The following is an 18,631-nucleotide window of genomic DNA, read 5'->3' as shown; positions in this document are numbered from 1 at the left end:
TAGTTCTGAAACGTAAGTACATTGCCCTGTGTTCTATCTATCATTCTGTGTCGTGTTCTGCGTTTTATGTCTGTCGTCGGTGCCTATTGCCCACCGCGTTTTTTGTTCTACGTACAATTCAGTATTCACAATAAATACCGACAGTTGCCTTGATTTACTCCCTCGTGTTTTCCAGCTATGCTTGCTTTGCACACCGGCTCGTTACGCTCACACCACTTTTACACAGCCTCAATCGTATGAATTCTTGGTTCCGTGAATGCAACAGTTCATCTATGTCTTTAATTGTTATTAAGACTGGATTAAAATATATCAATGACTAAAAGAAACCTTATTTAGTTCAAACTTGTTAGAACCCGACTGCTTCGGTGGATTCATTTGAAAACCCAGGATTTAAAACCCTCACTAGGTCTAGTTTTCAGTCAAAAAAATCAGATCAAATATTTACTCTCGCTTAACCCATTTAGGTTTTGGTGTTTTGATTGATCCAATTAAACAAGGTCTAGTCTTGACTGATTAACACTAAAAAAATATATCAATAAAACAATATCATTTTAATAAAAATAACTTACTTGAATTTAATATAATCATCGTGGTTTTTTCAAATTAATTATTATATAAACAAGTTTTAAGCCACTTGATATCTTTACCTACAAATTATGTGATTCGTGTAACCAAACCCGCAACAAGGAATATTTAGGTCATATATAGGAAGTTGAGATGTTGTGAGTAATAATTTGCAAAAAGAAGCTGGATGAGTCTTGAGATATTGATGCTTTGCCAAAGTTTTCCGTTCATCATAAGATCTTACAAGATCCACCCCCCCGCCAAAACCTATATATATAGTAATTAGTAGACTTTAAAAAACAAAGAAGAAATGTGTGGCTCATCTCTTCCTGATCTCTCTAAATTAGGGTTTATGATCATGTAGCATGCATGAATGACATATTTAAAAAGCAAATTTCAAAGGTCACTACTTTGACAATGTGATAGCGGTTGCTTTTCAAATAATTTTTCGTGTCAAAATGCATGTTAATAATATATTTTTTATTTTTTAAAAATTATTTTTAACATCAGCACATCAAAACGATCCAAAACATATAAGTCATATTAAATTTTAATAAAAAAAAAAAAAAATTTGTGGAACGCGGCAGTTCCCAAACTATTCCATCATTGGATAAGAAATTAACAACAAATTAATTAAGAAGGACACATGTGATGACAATTATGAATTACCATTTGAAATCAAGTCCTCAAACTAATTAATTATATATTCTAATTTCTAGCTACCAGCTACTGTCAAGGGATATGCCTGTCCAAATATTGGGTAATGTTTGCATCACTCGAACCAAGCTAGCAGCACCATGCACATGGTCAAATACGCATTTGACACCTTGAATTTCCAAAGGAGTTGCTAGCCCCCCCCCCCCCCACCCCCCACCCCCGAGCTTGTACGGTACAAGGTACCCATCTCGGTATTGTTGTTTAATTTATAATTGTATGGAGATCTGTAATGACAGTTGTAAGTGACAATGCATTGTCTGATTTGTTTATGATCACCATTATGATTATATGTGTTCCTAATTACTGTTTTTCTATTAAAAAAACAACAACTAAGGGAGTTGCTTTTATGGTTGGAGTTTGACTCTATCCATGGGCTAGCTAGAAAGGGTTCAAAGAAAACAACTGCTCTGAGAACAAGGTTTTAGTGATTTATATCTTCATGGCAAACGTTGGCAAAAAGTGGAGCTTGATGCTCAGAAGATGTGCTTAAACAGGTCATATGTTGAAATTAAATCTTGAATCCAAGAGCTTTACCTACTAAATTAAGTTTGACAACATGGCATCACGTTAATTTATGGAGCTAAAGGCTACTCTCTCTCTCTCTCTCTCTCTCTCTCTCTATATATATATATATATATATATATATATATATATATATTAATGGGGTATACAATCGAATCTAATTAAGTTTTCTATTTAATTCTCTCCTTTCCCACCTGAAATAATCTCAAGGGACATTGATTTTACATTAGTGGTAGAATGTTAAATGTGAGGAATGGGAGATAAGATGTAAATGTATTATTCAATGTATATATCACCAATTTTTTATTTTTTTTTTATAAATATTCTAGATTTTTATAGAATATTTATATTAGATATTTATGAAATATTTATATTAAGTATCTTATATGTATTTTAAAATATATCTTATAATAGTATATTTAAACAGATCTCTCTAATATTATAAAAAAAAACCAAGGCCAAAAAGCGAAATATTATTTTTTAAAAAACTCATCTCTTTAGATTTCAAGTCTAACAAAACACAAGGTATAAGGAACTTTTAAGCATAGAGAATACTTATTCTTCCTGTCACTTATACCAACACTATACTAATTTAAGTTTCATAATATTTTTTTTACGAGGTTATAGGACTTATTAAGTCCTCTAAGTCTAGTTTTATCATCATTGAAAAACACCTTTAATATTTTTTACTGATGATATTTTCCACCTCATCACTTAGTTTATTAGTATTGAATCTTTTATTGGGTAATAGGTTGGGTTTTATGAAAAAAAAAGCTTTAATTTATAAATGAAATATATATTGCACATGCTATTTAAGATATAGAAAATATATTGTTGTTGACGTCATTGTTGTTAAAAAAAAGGTTGTTGAACAAAAACAATTATTATTTTATTATTTTTTTAATCAAACTAAACTCTGATATCAATTAATAAAAATACTAAACATAATTGTTGAGATACTAAATATGTTGTTGTTGTTTGTGGAGAGAGAAGTGTTCTCATAATCAATTTAAACTCTGATATTAATTATTAAAAATATTAACCATAAATATTTAACCTCTCATGATCTTATTTATTAATATTCAACACGCTTCACATAAAATTTTGAATACATAGCCCTTATATCTATAAGAAGATTATAAATTCAAACTATCATATTTCAATCATGAATGTAAGTACTAGTTCAATAATTTTTATTTTCCTATCCCAGCACAAAAATTTTACAATGCTTTATTTTTAGAGTTTTATATTTATTCATTTAAAAGAAATTATAAATTTAAATACATTCATGATCCCTTGAAGTTAATGATGCCTTGATGTCAACCAATTGCTTCTTCTCTTCTTAATGCATGGTTGAGCTATCACAATTGCGGGAAGAATCTTTGATGATATATGAGAACAGCTGTCAATTAATAGACTCAATAACCTAAATCCAGATTTTTTCCTTGATATTGTTATAAACATGTTTACTTAGTATTTAATTAATTTCATGTTCTTGCTGTCCACCACTTTCCGACACATAAGTATAGTTTATACTCTCCTTTAAACGGTTTTTTTTTTTTTTATTGTTTTTTTAGGCTACGCGTGATGTGCTTTGCTTTAATATTAAATAAATGTTAATCCAAATCTAAGCCTAGACTATTTATGTGTATAGAAGTGAAGTGTAAAGGCTTGGATATGAAACATTTCTCACATTTGATGCCTGCTTATTGTAGATTGAAAGTCAGAAAATCAATGTGTAAGCACCATTGATCTAACTTCTTTTTTTTTATATATATATATAGTATGATGATTTCACTAAAGCATAGTTTTGAAAAATAATATTGATTCGTGCATGCTAGGTTAAGGGAAAGAAAAAAAAAGGGTTTGATTATTTTTCAAAACTATGCTTTAGTGAAATCATCGTATGCTTTAGTGAAATCATCATACTATATATATATATATATATATATATATATATATATATATATATATATATATATAGCTTATAACATAATTAATCTATGTGGGATCATTTGATCACGTAATTAGGCATAGTAGCATTCAATTATATCACTTTTTTATATGATTATGATTAAGACAACACCAATTTTCTTGGGGGCACCAAACTCTTTCTAATTATTAAAGAAGGTTCTATATCTATAATTCCAAAATTAGAAAAAGAAATGTCATTAGTTAGTGCTAATTATGTTATCTTAATAAAAACAAATTAAGAAACAAAGGAACTTACTAGTAGGATTTTTATAATGTTACCCTTGTTTTGAAACCACAGCTTACAAATTATAAAAATGTCATCAAAAGCTCAAGAGTTTAATAAATTTTTATGTAGTTGAAATTGCAAATTATTAAAAATAAATTGAAGGAAAAAAAAGATCTTGGAGTTTTAAAGAAAATATAAAGTATTGTTTGATTATTGTCCTAGAACTAAAGAAAATTACAAAAATTCATTTCATAACCCTTTCAATAACATATTTATTTGATATTTTTTGTTTTTGTTTTTATTTTTGGACTAAATATATTTATGTTTTTATATCTTTTATCTCGAGGGATTAAATAAACACCAGCTAAATAAGAGCAACATGAGATGAAATGGAAATTAAATTTAGAGAAATAATCGTAAAACTTCCATAATTGGTATAATTAATTAAGGCCGTGTATTATATTAAATTGTTCCCTCAAAATACATGCGCACAATCCTCCTAATATAATAAAATCTTGGGACAGATAATATTTTTGGATTTTATTAGTGCCCACCACCAAAAAACTCTATTGCTTGTGATAATTAGTATTTTAAAGATTAAACTAAAAGCAAGGTTTAAACTTTACAAAGACTTTTTGTTTGTATTAGCCCATCAAGAATCCCTCTTTTGGGATATTCAATGGTCAACTAGCGGATCATTCAAGAAGAATGCATGGAAGTTTCCGTCATGATCTTGAGCTTTCACTCTCTACCAAAAATATAAAATAATACTAATTTGTTGTAATAAATAAAATTTTGAACAATTCATCCAAAACATCCCACACGCAATCTACCATGCAAATCCATCCTAATTAATATTCCATCCAAAAATATATATATATATATATATATATATATATTTTTAATTACCTTGAACAAGGCTCGATTAAGTGAGTGTTTTTGTGTTATATTAAAGTATTTTCTACTCAAAAAAATCAAATTGATATTTTTTTATGTGTTTTTGAATGATTTTAATTGATGTATTTATATATAAAAAAATCATGTAAATTATTTTAATATATTTTTAATTAATACTTTTAAAAATCACTCTAAACAACAATATCAATATCAAATACACACTTCTTTTTCATTAATTCTAGTTAGATAAAGATTAGTTGAAAACCGTGATTAGTGGTAAATGAAAAGCTTGGAAGTTAAGCAAATAACGGTAGTGATGACTCGAGAGATATTGTTTTTTTTTTTTTTTTTTTTTGAGATATTGTTCAATGACATGAGTGCTGAGCATATCCTGAATATATATAAAAGAACAAGTCCAATCTCTCACTTTCATGTATGAGAAAAAAATCTATGTGTGACTTGTGTGATATTGACTTGTATGGGAGAAAAGTAAGCTCCATTTCTTGGAAAATGTTTGATGTTTTTGTCCTAGTTTTGCTTGACAAAAGGGTAATATAGAAGAAATCACTTAACATTTTCCCTCCATCAAAACTTTATGTCACCTACATGTCCAAGAAAATGTCCGAAGAAGTAAAATCTGGGATATTCAATTTTCTTGTTCGTTTGTTCTTCAGAAATTTTATGATAATCGAACGATAATTATTGTATATTTACAACGTATAAAAGAGATAGACATGGATAAGAGCATCATAAATGTATTTACAATATATTTAAAGAAATATATTTTTTAGATAACTATAAAAACCCTTGTGTAGTTTGATCTAAATTTCATATTCCCTCTATCCTTTTATAAATTACATTTTATATCCTGGATCAAACATAAAATCCAAATAAAATGCATTGTTGAGGATATCAAGTACTGTTATTAAACATATAAAGTATATGATAAAAAGTATAATTAACTTAATGAATTTTTTAGTAACAGAAGAAGAAAAATAAATGACCAGTGTGAAATGACTTTTATTGGTGAAAAGTAAGCTCGTTTCGAGGAAAAAATGTGATGTTTGTCTTGGTTTTGCTTAATAGAAATCACTCCACCACCTACATGTCCCCAGAAAACGTCCAAGGAAGTAAAAAATGGGGATGCTAATTTTTTTTTTATTTGTTTTTTTTAATAGCCTAATTAATATACTAGAAAATTTTATGCTACTTAAATCGTAGCTATTGTACGAGTTGATATGCACAATGTTCAACATCCATCGTTTACTGCTAAGTATCTAATCCCGGTTTGCCCTCCACTAGCTGAACAGGATGTTTGTGATTGAATTGTAATTTTATAAGTTTTTTATTTTAAATTATATTTTTATAATTTTAGATCATTTTAATTACTAAATATTAAAGATATATTTTAAAAAATAAAAAAATATTATTTTAATAAATTTTTAAATAAAAAATATTTTAAAAATTAAATTTCATCACCATTCCAAACATCCATCAGTATCAACCTAACAACGTTTTTTCATAACAGTTTTCTTTCTAAGCTCTACATATTCCATCGTTTCATCAAAAACTTCATTTGCCATATTAACTCGTTAGAACCTAATTGAAATTGTTAAATTTTTAGTGATCTCTTGGGAAAACATAACTATATCAACACCAATAGTTAAATAAAAAAATAAATAATTTTAATAAAAATAATTGATTTAATTACTTTTTTCAAACCCCAACAAAATTTAACAACTACGGTTCGTATTCTGCGTAGTTCACACAGTGAGAAATATGGTTAACATTAACTAAAATATAAAATTTCCTTTAATAAATTGCCTAAGACTTGCAACACAAGATCATCTATTTTAATCCTTTTGTAGAAAACAAAAAAGAGAACCCATCTATTGTTTGTCCCACCTAAATGGAAATCTTGAACGAAACCTCCCGTGTTCTAACACAAGCAGTCCACCACGTGGTCGGAAACGGAAGAAAGACTGACTGACTGCCACGCTCTCTCTCTCTCTCTCTCTCTCTCTGTCTTCTATATATCTATGTCTTAAAGGCTCTCACTTTCCATGTCTGCTGCCCCGTGCTTATATATACATTCCTCCATCACAACATAACTTTTATTCTCTCTGTGTTTGTTGTTTTCACCTTTGAAAGCCTCAGATCTCCCCCCCCCCTCTTTTTCTCTCTTTCTCAAGAACAAGTGAGAAATATCATCAAAATTCAAATAAGCTGACCCCTTTTTACCCGGATTTTCTTTCCCATATCTGGTTTATCCACAATTCAAGGTAACACTCCCTTCTGATTTTCTCGGGATTCTTTTTTTTTTTTTTTTTTCATTGCTGTTGATTTGCTGCAATGGTAAATTTTTGGTCTTTTTTCATTCTTGATGACAGCGTTCTAAAGTTATGATCTTGGCCATTTTTGGGTCTTGATTACATGGTGGCTATCATGGTAATGTGATTGTTGTTATCTTTTTAAGACCTTTTCTTGAAAATTGATTTTGTAGATCATTTTTGGCTATCATGGTTACGTGGCTATCATGGTAATGTGACCGTGTGCTTGTTTAGAATTTTGGGTTTGATTCAAGAATTTATTTTTGGTTTGCAAAATGTTTTCTTTTTTTGGTTAAAGGGTTTTGCAGATCCATGTTGTTGTTTTCTGCTGTTAAATTCTTCTTCATAGTTAAAACCCTGCCCTGTTTCTATAATTTGTAGCCTTTAGCTTGTTCTTATTGTGATGTGGTATTGGACTTCTGGTATTTCTATCATTTACCTTGTTAGACGGTGCTAGGAAGAGAGCATGAGTGTTCTGAGATTTCTGCATTTGGTTTAAACTTCTATGTATTGCTTTTGTTTGAACAGGAATTAAGATAATACAGATTACTGGAAACCCTTCCCTTCTTGAATGGGGATATCCTCCTCCTGCCCATTTTCCAAGTACAGTGATGTGGATACTGGCTTGGAATCTGTTATTGTAAAGTCTATTAGCTTTGGAGATGATGAAGCCAAAACTCCAGTACGGTTGATTAGTTTTGGTGATCAAGATTATGAGCCTGCAATATCGAAATCTTTAGGTTCCGGGAAGATGGTAGTGGAAAGATCAGTTAGTTTTAAAGGCGGGGAATTGGAAAGAATGATGTCTATTAGAGCTTCTCCACTGGACAAAGAAAAAGATGCCTCCACAAAGTCAGTTAGTATAAACAGCAAAGAGATGGATAACCAGCCCCTAATGTCAGATGACAGTTTAGAGATGATTCGAAAGTCGGCAATTTTTAATCCCAAAAGCCCCAAACACGAGGCTGCTGTAAAATTGCAGAAGGTGTATAAAAGCTTCCGAACCAGGAGAAAGCTTGCAGATTGTGCAGTTCTTATTGAGCAGAGCTGGTATGTATCTATTGATGAGTACTTACTAATCCTGGTCTTTTTTTTAACAAAAAATGTAAGGATGTACACCCTTGTTCTAACAAAATTAGTTGTTATAATCTCAGGTGGAAACTCTTAGATTTTGCAGAGCTCAAGCAGAGTTCTATTTCATTCTTTGACATTGAGAAACATGAATCTGCCATTTCTCGATGGTCAAGAGCAAGAACAAGGGCCGCGAAGGTCGGAAAAGGTTTATCAAAGAATGACAAAGCACAAAAACTTTCTTTACAACACTGGCTTGAAGCGGTAAGTCAAATAAAGGATTTCTATGGAAATGATATTAGTTAATCATTGCTCTTCGACCACTCTTACTGATTCTTAATCTTTACTGTATCTTGTTCAAAACAGATTGATCCGCGGCATCGATATGGGCATAATCTTCATTTTTATTACCTTACATGGCTTGAATCTAAAAGCAGAGAACCCTTTTTTTACTGGTAAGATTCTTTGATCAATTTTACTAAGGTATTTAAAATTTTGATACTGAACACCATGGATTCGAAGTTAAACTTGCATATGCAACTGCAGGTTAGATATAGGAGAAGGCAAGGAAGTGAATCTTGACAAATGCCCTCGTTCAAAACTTCAACAACAGTGCATCAAGTATCTCGGTCCGGTGAGCTTTCATCAACACTTTTGTGCTCAGCCCTTTATTTAATAACCCAAATGCTTTTACTGATAAACATTTAACTTTACAGATGGAAAGAAAGGCCTATGAAGTTGTTGTCAAGGATGGGAAACTCGTCTACAAGGAGTCAGGGGAGCTTCTCCACTCCACAGAAGATGCTAAGTGGATTTTTGTTCTCAGCTCATCTAAGACCTTGTATGTCGGCAAGAAGATGAAAGGCAAGTTTCAGCATTCTAGCTTCTTGGCTGGAGGAGTTGCAACTGCTGCTGGTAGATTAGTTGTTGACGGTGGAGTTCTTAAGGTATAACTATAACATATCCTTTCATTGCATTGATGCAAAATCTCCTGTTTGCGTTGATGGTCTTCTGACATGCAACATATCTGTTAACAATGGCTTCTTTCTATTTTTGACAGGCGGTTTGGCCTCACAGTGGTCATTATCGGCCTACAGAAGAAAATTTTAAGGACTTCCTATCATTCCTCAGAGAAAACAATGTCGATCTCATAGATGTGAAGGTAAAAAAAACTACAGCATTTTTATTCTTTTCTTATGATATAAATTATTATTGTAGTGATAGGAACTAGAAGGTCATTTGCTGAGCCTTTTATTTCCCTGATATTGCAGACATGTCCTACGGATGAGGAAGATGCCGTCCTTTACAAACAAAGAAGCTGCAAACATCTTAGAAACAACTCATCAGATGAGGACTTGAGTCATGCAGTGAATGATTTAGAAACTGAGGAAGTTCAAGACTTGACTCCAGAAAATACCTATTCTGTTAACGAAAAGACATCTTCTGTGTTGGAACAACAGAAGCCAAGGCAGCTCATCAACTTTGGTAGAAAATTGACTAATCTCAAAGTGCCAGAAAGGTTTGAATTGGTTGAGAGACTGAAAAGCACAGAACAGCATTCCTCGGAGCCAAATCATAACATGTTTGATGAAGAACTAGAAGGGAATGACGCGGAAAAGATTCCCGATGAGGCAATCATGGAAAGGATTAATTCTAAGAAAGGAATCACGTCATATCAATTGGGGAGTCAGGTGTCTTGCAAATGGACAACAGGAGCTGGACCTCGGATTAGCTGTGTCAGGGACTTCCCTTCAGAACTCCAGTTCCGGGCTTTGGAGCAAGTGAACTTGTCTCCAAGAAGCACTGGTTTACTTGCTCGTAAGGCATCCACACCGACTAATTTTAGCGGGGAGTTGAGACCACCTACAGGCATACCAGTGTCAGCAGGATAAAAACCATGGCAGAGAAGGCTCCTGGGAAAGGGAATCGTTAGCTTCGGTAGAAGTAGTTCCTAGTTGATTTTTCTTTTATGTGAATAGAAAAGATGATACAGGAAATCTCTCTTATTCTTTTTCATTTCTTTTCCTGTTGAAATCATTTATAGAGTTTCTTCTTCTTTTTTTTCCTTTTATAGGTATAATCTTGTACAAGTTTGAACAAAAATTGTAAACTCTTTTGGGGTTGTGAAACCCTTTAATACAAAAGAAAATATCCATTCATTCTTTCCATCACCATGAGCAATCAAATTATAACATTATATTTCTGGCTTATAAAAAACAGAAAACAAGTCATTTATTTTGGTCATTCATTGGTTAGTCTTAGTATAGAAACATAATAGTCATATAACATGCGCTCTGCATCGGGGAATAGTCTTTTTTTCTAGCACAAAAAAAGGAAAAGAAAATAACCATGTTTTTTTTTTAAAAAAAAAAAAACCAAATAATAAATTAAAAAGACCATGCATCTATCTAACTAAATAAATCATTCACTTGCGGTTTGTTACATGTCATGATTTTTTTATTAGAAAATTAAGAGTGCATATTTTTTTTTAGAAGTCGTGCTCTTTGGAGAGACCGTATTATGTCAATCACGATTAAAATAAAAAATAGTTCGTTGGCCCATCATAATTGTAAATCAAGAAGCCCATTATAGGCAAGCACTCACAATGATGAAATCATTGTAAATAAAAATAAAATTGTATAGTAAAAATAAAATATAGATAAGCTCGATATCCAAAGCAAAAATCATCTAAAGCAAATGTTTTTCTTTATCCCAAAGCTTATTTTTTTTCCACAAAATAAATTTTTAAAACATCATGAAAGATGAAATTATACATTGCAATCATGTTTAAAATATAACAAAGTTAGAATTCAATGCTCATATCATATCAATTAAATATGTTGTTGTCTTAATATATCATCCAATATGTTTTAATTTTAATATTTAAAAAGTGTTTTTGTCCGGAATGCATCAAATCTTAGGCTTCTTAACATCTTAATATTTTTTTAGTTAGGAAAAAAATAATATGACCACAACAGTGTAAATGAACTTATTTTTTAAAAAAGTAAAAAAAATAATAAAAACAAATATAAAAATTTGATATAACAAAAACGAAGAATAGAGGAACTAATTTAATTTGATTTAAAATCAAACTCTCTTAAAAAAAGGCATAAATTTAACAAAAACAAAGAATTTAAAATTTTGATATAACCTTGGTTATTTTTAAAATTAGTTAAAAACAATGGAGCATAACCCCCCTAAAAAAGAGTAAAAAAACCAAGTGAATCCTTAAAACCTAGGTTAATTGCTACGTTGTGGGTGGACAAAAAATATCCCAAACACAAAAAAAAAAAAAATCATATGACACTAATGTTTTAAACAACTCAAAGAAAATTTGAGACACAAGTCATCAAGCCTATTGAGATTGAAAAATTTCAAGTAACTTTGACCGAACTTAAAATGTAAGAAATGGACACCTGTCGATATAATGAATACATGTACACACACAATTATATTTATAAACAAACCCAATAACCAACTTGTGTCATAAATCAAATACATGACCTAAGACATGAGATTAGGATGGCCTTATAAATAGAAAAATAAAATAAATACCAGTTACAAAAATTTTGAAAAAAATGCTTTAAAAAAAACTGAAATTGATGCTGGCTGATCTTTTAGATCTATAACCTGGGTCATGAGATCGGGGTGACATCATTAAAGGTAAAAAAAAAAAAAACAAAGAAGCAAGATTCTTGAGCAAACAAATATTGAGGGATGAAATTGAGAAAAAAATCAATACAAAAATACAAAAAAAAAAACAAATAGTAATTAAAAAAATTAGGATTAAATTCAACATAAAAATTAACTGAAATTAAATGTTTAGGGATGTAATTGAAAAATATCAATTAATAAAAATAATTAAAAATAGCAATTAAAAGAATTAATACGAAATTTGACAAAAAAAATTAAATGAAATAAATTCTTAGAGAAGAAATTGAAAAAGAATCAATCAAGAAAATGATTCAAAACAAAACAAAACGAATAACAATTAAAAGAATAAGGATCAAATTTGATAAAAAAATAAAAAAAATTAAATGACTAGTAATGAAATAAAAAATAAAATCCAATTAGAAATAATCAATGTAATTAAAACAATTACAATTAAAAGAAGAGGGACCAAATCAAAAGAAAAAATAAATTAAAGGGTTGATATATAATTTTTTACATGACCAACACGCAATCTAAAAAAGAAAAGGAAGGAAAAGAAAGAAAGAAAGAAAAGGACGCCAAACCAGATGAAACCACGATACATGAGCTGCCTAAAAAGAAAGAGGATACCAAGACAAATCAAATGATACCACATAAGTACTATTACAACTATCCTAGTTAGCCTCACACTTTGCCCGAAGGCTATGAAGCGGTCAATATGTGTGAGACTCATGTCAACAACTTTTTATTATTATTATTTGTACAAAAGCAAAAATACCTTTAGAAATATATAATAATAACAAAAAAACCATTATAAAATTACAATAAATCCCCTGAACCCAAGGCTAAAATTTTTGAATGTTAAAGATAATGAAATAATGAAATTTTTTATTGTAAAATACAATTACTGTAAATCCCCTGGATTAAAGGTTTTGGTCTTAACTTTTAATATTAACACTATGATTGCATTGTTATATATAAAAAAATTATTATCTCTGAACAAAAAAAGAATAATAAATTGATTTCATGTAAAGATCCCCTATTCTTCAATGTAAAACTCAACTAGTTAGATTTCTAGATTTGCTTTCTAGAGGTCATCAATTTGAGTCACACAAATCTTAGAGTCACTAAAAACTCACATGGTCATCAATATTAGAATCCATAAAATTAATCAAGGTATGCATAAACTTACCTGGATACTCATATTAATAAATAAAAAAACTCAACTGATTTTTCAGTAAAAAGCAAAGGAGTAATTCCAATATTATAATCCAATGCATACCTCCAATAGTTTTCCCATGAGGTTGAAGTTCTATTAATTTTTTGCCCTTTTCTTTTCTGTAAAGGTAACAACTTTTGAATTGCGTTTACAATTTTCGAACATTTGGTTATCAAATGCAACACTTGATAGGGATTTTTGCCACAACCAAAAATTGGATTGCACTTTTAATTTTACCCTCTTCAGTGAAAAAGATTGTCAAAAGTGGCCTCAATTTGGCCTCGTGGGGAAGAGGATATTTCATATTTGAAGTGACAGCAGCCTATAATTATGTGACAAATTGTCCTTCTACTTGTTGTTACAAAAGCTGAAACAAAACAAGACAAAACCCTTTTAGAAAAAGTAACAAAAAAATAAAAATATAATCTTGCAGTTAGTGGAACAAAACCACTAAAAAAACAACAGAATCTTGAACTCCACAAAAAGCTGCATCTGAATATTTTGTATACAGTTTCCAAAGATTCAAACTTGAGTCACTCTTCAAAAACTAAAAAGCTCAAAAAGAAAGGAAAAACCCCAGAACCCCATTTTGTCCTAGTGTCAAGACTCCGAAAACCCACCTCAGGAATTTGACACATGCCTCATCCACTGTTGTAACACACACTAGGACGACTACTCGGGGCTCCTTGTCTGCTGCTACTCTTGAAAAATTGAGGTTTTTTTTTTTTTTGGCTGCTGAAATGTGTGTGACTAGTAATAAAGGGGTGAATTATGAGAAATTCATCGAGCATTTTCAAGGTAAGACTAGAAAGTTTGAAAGGCTTAGCTTTGTTTTAGCTGTGTTTGTGTTTTTGGGTTCTGTTTTTTGTTGCTTTTGTATTGAGGTTGCTATGGTATCAGTGCCTCTTGGTTTTGAGATTTCAGGGTTTGATAGAAGTAGAACTTGGGTGTCTCAAAATGGGGTCTTTGCATTTGGGTTCTTAGAGAGTTGTTCAAAAGAAGATGAAGTTGATAGCTTTGTCGTGGGAATTAGGTATAATTTAGGAGATAATGAAGCTGTAAATGTTCCTGTATGGAGTGTTGGTGGTGGTCTTAGGGTCTCTATGAACTCCACGATTAGGCTTTCCATGGACGGGAGGCTAATTTTGTTAGATAACCCTAGTGGTGTGATTGTTTGGAGTAGTGATACTTCTAGTTTAGGTATTAGAAAGGCCAGTCTTTTGAATAATGGGAACTTAGTTCTTGTGGGTATTGAAGATAATGTGCTTTGGCAAAGTTTTAATAGCCCAACTAGCACTCTCCTTCCTGGTCAGTCTTTGCATTTTCCTCAAACCCTAAGAGCCCCTTCCAAAAAATCAACATCTAGTTACTACAGTTTTGTGATTCGGCACTCCGGAGAGCTTGCTCTTGTTTGGGAGAATAATGTGACCTATTGGAGTAATCATGTGAACCTTGTTGGGAGTGTTAAGGAAGCAATATTTGATGGTAATGGTCTTTTGGGGCTTATTGATACCAGTAATAAAACCGTGTGGTCCATATCAAGCAAGGATTTTGATGAACCTTCTCTGACATTGAGGCGACTTAAGATGGATTCTGATGGGAATTTGAGAATCTACTCATGGAACCATGTGCTCCATGAATGGAACGTTGGGTGGCAAGCAGTTGAAAACCAATGTGATGTATTTGGTTCATGTGGTCTTTATAGTTTTTGCGGGCTTAATTCCTCTGGAGCAGTCTGTGATTGTCTTTACCAGGATTCGGTAAATTGGGGAACTGGTCTATCCACAGTGGATTCAGGTAGTTCTGGCTGCAAGAAGATGGTGGATTTGGGGAACTGCAAGATGAATACAAGCATGATGGTTATGAGACAGACATTTTTGTATGGTCTTTATCCTCCCCAGGATGTTGATATCATGCTGAGCGAGAAAGCTTGTAAAGAATACTGCTCTAATGACACGACCTGCATTGCAGCAACTTCAAAAAATGATGGTACGGGTATTTGCACAATCAAGCGAACGAGTTTCATTAGTGGGTACGGGAATCCTTCTGTTTCTGCTACTTCATTCTTAAAAGTGTGTCTAGTCCCTCAGGCTGTTTCAGCTCGAGGAGCTAATCCTCATGTTACTGCGAAGCCAATTCCCACAACCAGAGGAGGTGACGGCAAGAACTTCACCGCAGCTATTGCTTTGATAGTTTTGGTAACAGCATCAGGTTTTGTGGCCATTGAGATGTTTGTTTTTTGGTTCATGTACCGCAAATGGAAAATTAAAGCTCACATAAGAATTCCCTTTGGCAAGGATGCTCAAATGAATGCTCATTACAATAGTCTTATCAGATTATCCTTTGAAGAGATAAAAGAGATAACATCTGACCTTGCAAATAAACTTGGCCCCTCTGTTTATAAAGGTGCATTGCCAAACAAAACAACTGTTATTGTGAAGGCTCTGAATGATGTGACAGCAAATGAGAAGGATTTCCGAGTTGCAGTCTCTACATTAGGAAGAATGCACCATCGGAACCTTGTGCTATTAATGGGTTTCTGTTTCGAGGCCAACAACAGGTTTTTAATGTATGAGTATGTCCAGAATGGTTCTCTGGATAAATGGCTGCTCAACATGGAACCTGACCACAATGAAGGGACATGGCAGCAGAGACTTGACATTGCGCTTGGAGTTGCTCGGGCCCTTGCTTATTTGCACTCAGAATGTCAGATATGTGTAGCTCATGGGAACTTGAAGCTTGAGAATGTCCTGCTCGATGAAAATTTCAATCCTAAATTGACTGATTTTGGACTTGGAAGCTTGTTCAAGGAGGAGGCAGCTTCCTCCTCAGTGTCTCCTTCAGAGAGAGATATCTACATGTTTGGGGAGATGCTGCTGCAAATTGTCACTTGCAAGAGGGATATACTGAGTGAAAATCTGAACCATTTGGTTGAGAAGACGAACGAAGAGCTGAACTCAGAGGATAGCATAATCTCTGAAGAAGTAGAAAGGGTAGTGAGGATAGCTTTGTGGTGTATGCAAAATCAGCCCTTTTTACGACCTTCCATTGGCGAAGTGGTTAAGGTATTAGAAGGTACACTTTCTGTAGATAGGCCTCCATTAGGTTTTGCTTTTAGACCGGACCAGATGGATGGGAGAGTTTTAACTGAGGTTGAATTAGACTCCTCCTAGAAGAGATCCTAAGTTTGATTAGGAAAAATGTGCTTCACATTTGTAGGTTTAGTTAAAGAGTGTGGTTGCATCTGGAGGTCCAAAGTTTTTGTAAATTGGACCCTTGAAATGTATCGATTTTCTATCGTCAATGTAAGTCAAGAGACTAGTTTTTTTTTTTTTTTTTTTTCTTTCCCTGGTTTTGCTTGTGATAATTATTATATGCAATACCAGGCCTTTTCCAGCTTAGCATGTTTCTTATTTCTTTGTACAGCTTTAGTCTTGATTTAGTTTTTACAATCCAGCTCTTTACTATTCATCAGTTTTTGTTGGTTTATATGTTTGTCTTCGTTAACTGCCTGGGCTCTCATGTGCTGCTGTTTTTTGGTTACACATCCAGCCTATTACTCTCAAGGTGTGTCTTCAATGTCTTTGGAATAATCCAATAGCATAAGAAGCATGCTCAGAGAGCCATAACTGATGCATAAGATCTGGTCATTTCACAGGGAGTTGTGGGGTGGATGTTTGTGTGATTCGGGCATGGCTCAAAGGTATCAACTTATGCTCCCGATGTTCTTTTCAGTGTCTTATGATTTCTTTGAAATCATAGGAGAAAGCACCTATTCTCCTTTTTGTTTTTATTTTTTTCCAATAAAATCTTCCTTTAAAAGCATTGAAAGGGAAGTAAGGTATATCTACCTTTGTGGACTACTGGTGGGGTTTGCAAGCCAAAGGCAGCTGGAATATCCAACTTTATCCTTTTTCCTCGTTTCTTTTTCTTCTTTCTCTTTGTATACTTTTCTTGATGCAAGAGGAATGAAAAACCATTAGCTTAACCCTGCATAAATTCTTTACTTTGATTCAATGGCAACACACGCTATTAAATACTATCAAGAGTGTCTCACACTTCCCACAATCATATCATATTGATGATCAATATTTGACTGCAGGACAGAGATTAAGCATTTCAACATGGGTGTTCTTGGTGTAGTTGCAAAGCGTTTGGATGCATTTGTCGGGTACATATTTTTTCTTCTGAATTTCATTATTAGTAGTCATGTCCAATCATCATTTCTAATAAGATATTTTCTATTCAGTCTTAACCATTCCGAGTAATCTTCAGGCCAGCCTTTTGACATTGAGATTAAGTCTCTTAACAGTCAATTATTTTTTCTTCTTGTTTCTCTTAAAATAACATGTGGAAACAAACTTGTCATCGAGGCTAAACCTCAGAGAGTTTTTATTCATTTATATATTGATGACTACTCTAACAACAATTTTCTTGTGTTTAACCAGGCCCGGAATCATGCTTGTTTTTCCACTGTGAGTAGTGAAAGATACCCCCTATTATTTATCTTTGAAGTGTTTAAAATTACTCTGACCAAAGAAAAATGATGAAGAAGAAACTAAAGAAAAGCCAATAAGATGTGATAACTAACTTGAGTTTTGTATGAATGATCATGGCTTGAATGAACAGGTATGCATCATTGCGAGCCATCGAAAGCCCTTCAGCTCTTGATGACCAACAGTGGCTAACCTATTGGATAATATACTCTTTCATTTCCATTTTCGAGCTATCATTTTGGAGAATCCTAGTTTGGTAATGTTAAGATTATAAAATACACACACACACACACACACACACACAATATATATGTGTGTGTGTGTATTTATATATATAATTCACCCTAGATATTTATTTGCCTTCTCTAATTTTGAGAAGGAAATGTGTATGATATTGCAGGCTACCCTTCTGGCCATACATAAAGTTGTTGTTTTGTATGTGGCTGGTACTGCCCGTTTTCAGTGGGGCTTCATATATCTATATGAACTTTGTGAGGAAGTATGTCAAGTTTGGTGGCACAGTGGATGGGGGTTACCCAGAAGAAAGAAAGAAGGTTCTCCAGATGCTGAGCCTTGATGCAAGGATTGCAGTGAACCAATATGCTGATAAAAATGGATGGAGTGCTGTGGAAAAAGCTATCAAAGCTGTAAGCAATTAAACCAATTCCCATACATGGATAAAACAATGCGGTAACTCTATATGCATGCTATATATGGTGATTTGATTAATTAATTCTCTTTGAGTTGATATTCAGGCTGAAAGAGAAGTAAAGAAGAGCTATTGAGAGGATCAAAATTATCAACCACTTCCTCTACCAGTTCATCTCAACATTCATGTCAAATTCAAGATTGTCAGCAGGGGGTGACACAGGAAATGAAATATGTATGTACTAGCTAGGTATACAATGTGTGTAAACTTCATGCAATAAAGTGAAAAAACGAAGGAGTGGAATTTTAGCGTGCA

At 32.5% G+C, this 18,631-nt stretch overlaps 3 protein-coding genes across 3 annotated transcripts; all 3 read left to right on the top strand.

The window, feature by feature from the left end:
- The first annotated feature begins 6,818 nt into the window (after nucleotides 1-6,818).
- Nucleotides 6,819-10,461, top strand: LOC118027926 (IQ domain-containing protein IQM2). The gene is made up of 8 exons (XM_035031427.2): nucleotides 6,819-7,182; nucleotides 7,759-8,280; nucleotides 8,385-8,565; nucleotides 8,668-8,756; nucleotides 8,848-8,935; nucleotides 9,018-9,248; nucleotides 9,362-9,463; nucleotides 9,573-10,461. The coding sequence occupies exons 2-8, from the start codon at nucleotides 7,802-7,804 to the stop codon at nucleotides 10,191-10,193; spliced, it is 1,791 nt and encodes a 596-aa protein (XP_034887318.1). The 5' UTR covers nucleotides 6,819-7,182; nucleotides 7,759-7,801; the 3' UTR covers nucleotides 10,194-10,461.
- Nucleotides 10,462-14,061: 3,600 nt separating this feature from the next.
- On the top strand, nucleotides 14,062-16,344 carry LOC118027895 (G-type lectin S-receptor-like serine/threonine-protein kinase SD3-1). The gene has a single exon (XM_035031395.1). The coding sequence runs from the start codon at nucleotides 14,062-14,064 to the stop codon at nucleotides 16,342-16,344; it is 2,283 nt and encodes a 760-aa protein (XP_034887286.1).
- Nucleotides 16,345-16,829: 485 nt separating this feature from the next.
- LOC118027925 (HVA22-like protein f) lies at nucleotides 16,830-18,631 on the top strand. The gene is made up of 6 exons (XM_035031426.2): nucleotides 16,830-16,874; nucleotides 17,274-17,342; nucleotides 17,620-17,646; nucleotides 17,801-17,923; nucleotides 18,068-18,314; nucleotides 18,423-18,631. The coding sequence occupies exons 1-6, from the start codon at nucleotides 16,864-16,866 to the stop codon at nucleotides 18,450-18,452; spliced, it is 507 nt and encodes a 168-aa protein (XP_034887317.2). The 5' UTR covers nucleotides 16,830-16,863; the 3' UTR covers nucleotides 18,453-18,631.

This window comes from Populus alba, chromosome 1, assembly GCF_005239225.2.
Source record: "Populus alba chromosome 1, ASM523922v2, whole genome shotgun sequence".
NCBI lineage: Eukaryota > Viridiplantae > Streptophyta > Magnoliopsida > Malpighiales > Salicaceae > Populus > Populus alba.
The sequence above is the reverse complement of the archived record's forward strand: the minus strand, read 5'-3'. Positions and strand labels throughout refer to the sequence as shown.

Coding starts and splice junctions, on each gene's coding strand:
- LOC118027926 (XM_035031427.2), top strand. CDS start 7,802: ATGGGGATATCCTCCTCCTGCCCATTTTCCAAGTACAGTGATGTGGAT. Junction 8,281..8,384: donor GTTCTTATTGAGCAGAGCTG/GTATGTATCTAT, acceptor TTATAATCTCAG/GTGGAAACTCTTAGATTTTG. Junction 9,249..9,361: donor TTGACGGTGGAGTTCTTAAG/GTATAACTATAA, acceptor TATTTTTGACAG/GCGGTTTGGCCTCACAGTGG.
- LOC118027895 (XM_035031395.1), top strand. CDS start 14,062: ATGGTATCAGTGCCTCTTGGTTTTGAGATTTCAGGGTTTGATAGAAGT.
- LOC118027925 (XM_035031426.2), top strand. Junction 17,343..17,619: donor CGTTTGGATGCATTTGTCGG/GTACATATTTTT, acceptor GTGTTTAACCAG/GCCCGGAATCATGCTTGTTT. Junction 17,924..18,067: donor TTTTGGAGAATCCTAGTTTG/GTAATGTTAAGA, acceptor ATGATATTGCAG/GCTACCCTTCTGGCCATACA.